Genomic DNA, 9,896 nt, shown 5'->3' with positions numbered 1-9,896 from the left:
AAGTGTTTTTTTTTTTAATTTCAATAATTTGTCACTCTCTTTATTATTGTACATGGGATACAGTTTAATGATACTGAAATATTCAGGCAAATATCGCCGATGGACAGACTTGCCTCGAGAGAAGTGGCTTTCACAACATTTTAATTTTTCTATAAACCCTATAATAGCGGCGCTTTTTTGTCATAAAGGGGATTTGGACTTGCTTCCCTGTATTATCAACCGGCATTCTACCAGTATTTAAAAATTTTCGAGCTAAGCCTTGACCCCTTTTTCGTGATATTTGAAGGACATTAACAAAAGTTTGCTGACACAGACGTAGACAAAACCTCTCCGCACCGGAAACTCTAATGTAGTCATTTGTACTAACCCTTTTTGTAAATCTAGGTTTCTTTTTGGACGTGGTCTTTTCGCGGTTGTTGCCTTTACATATTTTATGATAAATGAATCCTGGTAGTTCTTCTCGCGCGTTGAGTAAAAATTTTTATGAAATTCTTTAATGTCTGTCATTGTTAACCTCTTGCATTTATACGATTTATTCAAATGACCGCAACGAGAATATTCTGGTGGACCTGGAGGATCATATCTACAATAATAAAACTACCTAAAATAACTTATCCTGTAATATTAATTTTGAGATTAAAATAATATTGCAAGCAAACATTTTATTACAAAATCTATGTTTCTTTTAAATTTATACAAAATAAATTTAAAAAATCCTATTAACAAACCTTTTAGATTTTGGTAGGTTCCTTTTCCCTTTGCTACGATCCCCAGGAATTCTCCTAGCTTTTCCTTGCTCTGATGGAGTAATACTCTCATTCATAGTCGCTAAACTAAATAAACCTCAATTCAACACTTTATAATAATTATTTTACAGGAGCAAAATAAACAAGCTCTTTGCGTGGCAAAACAAAAATTAAACGGTTTTGGAGGGAACCTTTAGTTCGCGCGCTAAATTTCAATCAATTTGATTGGTTCATTGGATTGGACCTGATTGACGCGATCAGGTCGGTAAATATGCAACCTTTTGCGCGACACCTGAAATTTAATAGTAGTTTTATATGGATAAAAGCACTTTTGTCGTATTAACATTTTATCTATGTAGGTATGCGTCGGATCGAATAGATATTAAATCGAGCTTTTTTTTCCAAAATTGGATATATAGACTAGGGCTCGGAATTTTGGAAAATTATGTATTCGAATACTCACTTCGTTTGTTTTTTGAATATTTGAATTATTCACTATTCGAATAATAATACAAATATTCGAATATATTTGAATATTCAAATATTTGAATACTTAGTAATTAATAGATATATTTAAATAAAGGACACCTCTCATACAAAATATCTTGGAATATACCTTGACGAAATTTTAATTCGCATATACATACTTAATGTCTATTTTATATATTTTAGATAAAAGTGACATCATATATTAACTCAGTCAATTCAAAGATACAGAATTTTAGTATGGGGAGAATTATACAGGGTGTCCGGAAGCTAGATGCAATCCTTTAAGGGGGTGATAGCTGACTTAATTTCAAACATTTTAAGCTAAGTATGTGTAGGTCGAAATTTGTTTATAAATTTTTTATGGCAATTTTTACATTTTTTTTAATAAATACCAAAATTTCACACTTAAACGGTAATAGAGCGCAAGTTACAATTAGTATCGGAGTTTCAAAGTTTATTTTGTTTTGTCTAATGTGTATTAATAGAAATACGATCAATTCCAAGCTTCTGTGTAAACTTATAGAAAAAATAGAGACATTGAAACTTTTTAGTGCGGCGCGAATCGATTTTTTTCAGTCGCCTTCCGTCCAGCTTTTTTAATATACTAATTACTAATACATTTTAGTGGCAAACCACTCAAATCGAAATTTTGCTTTTCGAACTCATATTGACTTACTACTAGACATACTGTTAATTAAGTCAATTAATTTAAAATTAACCCTTATACAGTGCTTTTATCGTAATCGTTCGTTTTTATACACAACCAGAGTCAAATACAACTAGTACAACTACGCCGTGCCGTGTATCGAATATGCGAATATCGAATATAAATTTTTTTGCAAAAACTCGATATTTGAATATTCGAATAAACCGAGTTTGATTCCGAGCCTTAATATAGACCCATTTGCTGTGACACACGCCTCAATTATTTTACGAAATTTGTAGTAATTTTTGAAAATAAGTTCAGTGCTATATATTTTTAAACGGAAAAAAAACGGCGCTGATTTTTCGATTTAAAAATATACAGGGTGTTTCGTTTAAGAAAAAAATAGTTTATTTTTTATCTTAAAATCTTAATTAGTAAAATAAAACAGATTATATAAGCGTGTTCTACAGAAAAAAACCATAAAAACCAGTGAATAACGGAAATAATAAGGGAGGTTCCAGAATCCAACATTTTCAAAATTAATCTGTAGATTAAATGGTAACTGTCAAATTTTTGAAAATGGCATGTTTCGTTTCATAAAAAAGTAGCACAAAATAATGCAAGAACCGCAAGGCTCTATCTCATATAGCAACTGAGAAAACCTACAAAAGTATCCAAATTTTGTTGATCCCACACATGGAAATTCCAAATAACTTCAATACGTCGTGTAATATCAATCCCTATTCCCCTCATTCTTATAAATGCTTGTGTGGTGGGAATAAAGTGTTTTTTAACTTTCTTAAAAGTTTTCTTTAGTTTAATTAAGGCTTGCACACGTATCATTTGTTCCCAGTCATGAACAAAATATTCAGTAAGACTATAAAATGCTTCACTTTCAAGGAGTGATGCAACAGATCTTTTAAATCAAATCAATGTTTGTGCTGAGCTGACTTTATATTTGAATATGGATGGTTAAAAATCTTAATACATCAATCAGAGAGTTCATAGTCAGTTCACTCATTGGAATATTGAAGTTTTGTCTGGTATTAGAGTGTTTCCTAGATTTGTCGCTGGTAAGATGCTTGTATAACTTCTATTTTTTATAAATTAAACACGTTTACAATATAAACAAACAGAACAACGTCAGTACCTTTCAATCTCTAAATAAATGCATCCAGGTGACGACAAACATACCTAACTGCTCTTTTCTGTAAAACAAAAACAGAATTAAAAAGATATTGGCTGTAGCAACCCCAAAAAGCAATTCCACAGCGCAAGTATGTAGCTTTAAATAAGAAAATGATACACTGATTTACCAGCTTCAGCTTCATATACGACAAACCTTACAACATAACACCACTAGCCATGAAATTTCAGTCCATAATCCATGAAAATTTCAAGAAATTTATTACAGTTGATTGTTTCCAGTTCTTTATCCTGTATATCTATCTGTAATGCCTTAATAATTTAATTTTATTAATATTTAGAGAGAGGGATTAGAATCACACCATTGCTTAACCCTACTTAAATCCTCCGCTACAATTTCCATTAATGACTCATGATCTTTATGAATCCATAGAATGGTGGTGTCATCTGCAAAGATTGTGAAACAATCTGTTGTATTAAGAGATGCATGGTCATTAATATAGAGAAGAAATAAAATAAAGCTAAGCACGGAACCCTAGGGAACTCAATCTATTGATCGTTGAGTTGACAATTTACCTTCTGCCAGACTAGAATGATTCGAACCATTCCAGAGACAATACCCCGGCAATATTTTGTGACTCATGCAATGAAATGGTTTGGAGAAATCATAGAAGACCGTTGCGGCTGCGTCACCAATATTCAAGGTTAAATGAAGGTCTTACAGAAAGACAAATATTGCATCATTCGTGCTTAAAACCTCCCTGAAGCCAAACAGACTTACTTGGGGAGGAGCGTTATCATTCTGTGCTTAACCAACAAATACTGGTTAAGCACAGAATGATCCATAATATGATTTTACACATAATATGATTTTAGATAGACATGTTAAAATTGAAATAATAGGGGTATATAATAAATACCTTATTTTCTCACATATTTCTTACACGCTTTATTGTACAAACCAGTTTAATTAACTCTTCTAAATCTGAACACTAAATAAATAACAGACAAAAACAAATCAGTCTTACAAATAAATGACTTGTAAAAATTGCTTAAACAACAGAGAAATAAGACTGGTAAACTAGACCCACGGAGGTGGTGGCAAAATATACGAAACAGCTCCACCAGGTCGCGAAGGAAAACACCCCTTTTAACACGTTCGCTGCGAATACCTGTAAAAAAGCAAATTAGTTTAAATTTACCAATAAAAAAGTGATCGAAACAAACCGATTTTAAGCTTTCCAGGGTCAAAAAGAAGTCGTCAATGGGCTCCGATCCGTATTTCTTTGGTTGCACGTTGAGTTCCTCGATAATCGGATTCTTTAGCAGCCAACCCCACTGAAACTCACTCAGCGTTTTGTACATACAGGTGAGGAAAAGGCACATTATTAGTGGGGCCAAATATTGGAGAGCTACCACGCATAAGTAGTAAAAAACTGCTTCTACCTGGAAGGTTTAATCATGTTTTAGCCTCTCCTCGTTCCGACATTGGTAAATGTGAGTCTAACTAAGGAAGTTGGTGAGTTAAAAAAATTCTTGATATATGAAATTGTTCATTAAGAAAATTCCATAAGAATAACCCGGATAATTTTTTACTTATTTGGATAGAAGTGCAAATTTTATGATGAAAATGCCATTTAAATGTGGCGTGACCAAAAGTGGCGGTGCCTATTGGATTTTGCTCCTAGAAGAACATTTTATGTATGAAAATAATCCTTAAGATTCCGTCTAGGTTCTCCCGAAAAAATTATAAAAATCCCTCACTTGGTTTGCTCAAAATTATCGTAAAAAATCTGAGTTTACCATTGCCTCGTAAATATGAGTTTAACTAAGAAAGTTCTTAAGTTACAAGAATTCTTCATATATGAAATTGTTCATGAAGGACTGCTTTTACTTTTAGTGAAAACACTTATAGCTGGAATAATTGAAGAAGTGACCATTTTGTGAAGAAAATGCTAGCTTAACCAAAAGTTCCTTGGCCTATTGAAGCATGAAAACAATCCTTAGAATTTCCTCCACATTCTCCTAAAAAAATATAAAAATCTGAGGAAAGGTTCTTGAGTAACACTCAAAATACGAACAAATCTTATTTGAAGCTCACCTAGGTCCATCCCTCATAAATCTGAGTCTGACTCACAAATTTCTTATGTTACAAAAATTCATCATATATGAAAGTATTAACTAAGAATGAGCTTGGAAACGATAATTCGATTATTTTTTAGTAAAAAAGAGCAGGCTCCAACTTAAATTTAGCAATTTATTTCAGTTCTCTAGCATTTATAGTTACTTCACAATAAATTTTCAAAGTTCGGATAAATAGGCCATGTTTCATTTTTCCTTGTACCAGCGCGGCCGGATGATACGTCACAGGCGCCCAAGTGGACGCGACGACCGACGCTAGCATGTCGACCGCGCACACTGCTTTGTTAATATTATTATGCATGTTTTTGCAATTTTGCTGTTGTTTGTGTTTTTCAAAATGTCTGCTCCACATACCCGCTATAAATATTGTATTGTGCCAAGGTGTAGAAATACGACAAAAACTACTCCAAATAAAGTTTTTATTAGTGTACCCAGAGGAGAGAAAATACGGAAACAGTGGTGTAATGCAATGAAGAGAGACAATAAAATAAACAAAGTTCTTTCGAGTACTTGTAATCAGTTTTGCTGTGAGGATCATTTTGAGGTAAGTTAATTTAAAATTATTTAAGATAGCTATGACGGCAGTCTTTTTACTACTATACATACTAGTAAACTACTTATACATACTAGTAAACTTACAACTTACAGGGTCTGCTATTACTAAATTAAAATGTCTTGTCATAATAGGTATAGAATCGATAAAAATTCATTTGAATAGTTAGTTTTTATGGATATTTTAGTATAATAAAAAAAATAGACGTTTATTAAAATTTAAAGTTTTGCTAAGAGGAAATAGCAGGTTACGAAAAAAAATGTTTTTTAGAATGATTCTACATAAGAATACTATGCATAACAATTTTTTTGCGGAAATGCTCCGTTTTCCAGGTTTTTTTTGGAAGTGCGATGAAATAAATACTAATATGAGGGTTGGTCACTGGTTGCGTTTAGTTTTTCGATTCAATTGCATTACCCAATAGAAAATTACCCAATTTTTGATATTTTTACATTACTTTCATGGTTACTGTAGTAAATTAAAAAAAGTAAACCAAGAGAAGTTAAGTTTTGTGTCTTCTTAATATACAGGGTGAGTCAAATTTTTGTAGCAGCAACTTTAATGAAATGTAGAACTTTTAAAAATATTTTAATAAGTTCATATGTACATATGTTCTATGTCGAAAAACGCCTTAGACAAGGAAAATGGTTGGACCGGTATTAGCCTATATTTACAATGTTAACCAAGTGAGCCAAATTTTTCTCACATTATGGTGACACGCTTACTTGTTTTTGAGTGTATTTTAAGAGATTCTTGGCTTTTTTTAAGTAAAATTTTTGGTTAAATCTATTCTTTTTGGATATTACATCAAAGTGGGATGTTCAGTGTTTTGATTTAAATTTCGTAGGAAAAATAATTGCCAGATGACATTTTTGCAGATTTGCAAAAATGCTAGTGCTTTCTAACCATTGCCAGGGAATCAATAATAAGTAAGTTGTCTGACTGACCACGAACAAATCCCTGCTCCATTGTAATTAGTCAACAAGCAAAATACGTCAATAATAAAAGTTAAAAGTCAAAATGTCAACAAACAAAACCACCCTGTCAAAATAACGCCTGGATACTAGGCTGTGGCTGGCTGGCTAGCGAGGGCTATTTTTAGGAAAATATACAGGGTGTGCCAACAAGGTGTACGGCTAAGCTAGCGCCTTAACTATACGAGGTAGAGCAAAAAGTTCTACAGCAAAGTTGTAGGGTTAACAAAAACCTACGAACTAAAAATATTTTTATGTATACTGGGTGTGTCACAAAAAAGTTACTATAAAATATGATTGTTTTTTAAATGGTACGCCCTGTATATTATGGTACTAAAATGTGAGGCAAAAAGAGTACTTTACTTTGGTATACCGTTTTTAAAATTTCAACGCAACGTAATTAATTTTTTTTACGTTATTTTTTGCCTTTTAGAGGGTTCGTTTAAAAAATCATAATTAACTTCAAATTTAATCTGCGCCTATGAAACTTGTACCACAGTTAGTCTAGGGTACCTCCTCTAGGCTGACTATGATAATTTGTAATTTTTTAATACAGGGTGTTTTTAAAGAACTTTCAAACTTGCTGAAATTAAATACGCAATATCTGAAATTTTTCAAATGGAACGCCCTGTATATTTTTATCTAATTAAGTTTGTCCCTCAAGTACCTTCATATTTTATTTAATATGTCCTATAGCTAAACCAAGTACTTTTTGAGATATTTAAACTTTTCTGTAAAATACTATGCATACCCTAGACTAACTGTGGTACAAGTTTCATAGACGCAGAATAAATTTTAAGTTAATTATGATTTTTTAAACGAACCCTCTAAAGGGCAAAAAATAACATAAAAAAATTAATTACGTTGCAACGCCGCACTGAAATTTTAAAAACGTTATACCAAAGTAAAGTACTCTTTTTGCCTCACATTTTAGTACCATAATATACAGGGCGTACCGTTTAAAAAAAATCATATTTCATAGTAACTTTTTTGTGACACACCCAGTATAAAAATGCCTGGAATAATTTTTCCTGAATAGAAGTCCAAGTTTTGAGGAAAGAATGCTATTTAATAGAGCTTAACCCAATCACTGCGAGCTTATTGAAATTTATTCCTAAAACAATGTTAAATACATTAAATCTCTCCATGTTCTCTTGGAAAAATTATAAAAATCCATTTCAAGGTTCTCAACTATCACTCAAAATTATCTTAATAAAACTTTTATGCTGGACAAGTACATTTTTAGTTAACTCATAAAGTTTTTGAATTACAAAAATCTTTCATGGGACGACATTTTCGAGTGATATGCAAAAATGTCGTGACGTCGACTCGAAAACTCCTTAACTCCAGTTTCCAAATGAAAACCTCTTACCTTCTTTTGAAATTCCACATTTGTTATCCTTCCCGCCTCCTTTTTCTGCTCTTCCGTTCTATGATATGCCATATCCAAATAAGCCTGAAGGTACCATGGCATCAGGCAAATTTTTATCACAACAGTAAGGAGTATTGCCAGAATTCTGGCAATTTCAAAGGCATATTCGGTCATTCTTAAAAAAACAACTTATATTGATACAAAATACAAAATTTTAAGTACACTCACAGTGGCTCAGTCCTGCCAGAAAATATCCTCACAGTAAAATAATCTTTGGTAACCGGTTTAATCCATAAGATCACCAATAAAAATGGTAAAGCAAAAGTGAAATTCAGCAGGATTTGTTTCAGTTTGCTCTCATGAAAGTACCTGGAAACAAAGTGGGTGTAAAAGGGTTTTATAGAAATATTTTATTTACCTTAAAAGGTCCCAATGCATTTTGGCTATTCTCATTCCGGGAAATGTGAGAATTGCTCCCATTATTGAACACCACACTGCTATGCAGAATTTAATGAATATTTTAGATGCTGGACCTCTAAAATATTGACAAATGCATGATTACACTGAAATTCTTAGAAGAAAGTCATACTTACGAAGAACTCAGTCCTTGTTTACTCAAAAAAGTGGAAGCACTCTGATTAAAACTGGTATAAGCACTTTCCAGCCCCAGCTCCAAAGTGTTTTCATCCACAATTAGAACCATCATGGCCAACAGTAAATAAACAAAGGCCATTACTATACATGTTGACCTTTCACCCACTGACTCTTCTCCTTTAAAGTATTGAACTGTAAGACTTGTTAAAAGCTTTCTATGAAGAACAAATTAAGGAGTTTACTAACTGACTTAACAAATCTTTACTTTTAAACTCATTTAAAGGATACAAGGCAAAAAGCACCACCAGGGAACACCAAACTATACTCAAATTCACCTCGTCCCTAATGGGAAACCATATGTGATACACCTAAAATTATTTATATTACATAGGCTGAAGCAAGAATATTAAGCTAGTACCTCAGTGATCACATAAATAATCCCAGCATACACAGAAAAGTCTACTAGCCACTGATACTCATTATAGTACCTTAAGTGAATAACATCTAAATAAGTCACTTTAGCAGTCTCCAACCGGACATCCAAAGACCTATTTATATGAAACAAGTCTGTAGAAAGTTTTCCATTGGAAACCCCTTTACCATTTTTCTTATTTTTTGGTTTTTCTTTTGGTATATTGGCTAGTTGGCGAAGCTCATCATTGGTAGGGTAAAGATAACGCACCAGCCCAGTGGAGCACAGAAGCCATTTGGCAAATGAATAATGGGGCCCGAGTTTTTGTATCACACTTATCATTACAAGGGTGACTACCAGTTGAGTTCCCAGTAACGCCTAGTAATGTTTATAGGTCAAATAAATAACATTCTAAGGGCTTAAAACAATAATTAGTAAATTGGGTTAAGTGCTTACCATTTTTTATGACATACTCCAATTTCTATGGTTTATTTTTGGATTTATTCGCTACTGGGACCGGGGTGCTCTAGTTTGTTAAGGTTTTATTAATAGATTTTGCAAAAAAAATATTATATAACTTAATGAGGCCTTAATTGGGGTACAGACAGGACTATGAAACTCTAATGGCAATTTTAAACTATTTCAACTACAGAGGAAATACGGTTAATTATTAAAAAAACATTTTCTTCATTTACTATTGGGGTTAAAATGGTGACTGATTGATTTGTTGTGGGTCTCGATTGATTTATTCGAACACACACAATATACAAATAATTACAAAAAGTGACAATGACAAACGAATTGTGAGGTTAGGTTAGGACA

General features: G+C 32.5%; 1 protein-coding gene across 1 annotated transcript; it reads right to left on the bottom strand.

Moving 5' to 3' along the window:
* Positions 1-3,961: 3,961 nt before the first annotated feature.
* On the bottom strand, positions 3,962-9,848 carry LOC126744912 (transmembrane protein 161B). The gene is made up of 9 exons (XM_050452508.1): positions 9,531-9,848; positions 9,081-9,452; positions 8,951-9,030; positions 8,662-8,877; positions 8,487-8,603; positions 8,297-8,437; positions 8,069-8,243; positions 4,255-4,473; positions 3,962-4,199 (listed from the first exon to the last, which is right to left on the bottom strand). Exons 1-9 carry the CDS (start codon positions 9,531-9,533, stop codon positions 4,080-4,082), a joined length of 1,443 nt encoding a protein of 480 aa, XP_050308465.1. The 5' UTR covers positions 9,534-9,848; the 3' UTR covers positions 3,962-4,079.
* Positions 9,849-9,896: the final 48 nt, after the last annotated feature.

This window comes from Anthonomus grandis, chromosome 1 (genome assembly GCF_022605725.1).
Source record: "Anthonomus grandis grandis chromosome 1, icAntGran1.3, whole genome shotgun sequence".
NCBI classification, from domain to species: Eukaryota; Metazoa; Arthropoda; class Insecta; order Coleoptera; family Curculionidae; genus Anthonomus; species Anthonomus grandis.
The sequence above is the reverse complement of the archived record's forward strand: the minus strand, read 5'-3'. Positions and strand labels throughout refer to the sequence as shown.

Coding starts and splice junctions, on each gene's coding strand:
- LOC126744912 (XM_050452508.1), bottom strand. Junction 8,244..8,296: donor TCTGGCAGGACTGAGCCACT/GTGAGTGTACTT, acceptor TGTTTTTTTAAG/AATGACCGAATATGCCTTTG. Junction 4,200..4,254: donor CCCTGGAAAGCTTAAAATCG/GTTTGTTTCGAT, acceptor GCTTTTTTACAG/GTATTCGCAGCGAACGTGTT.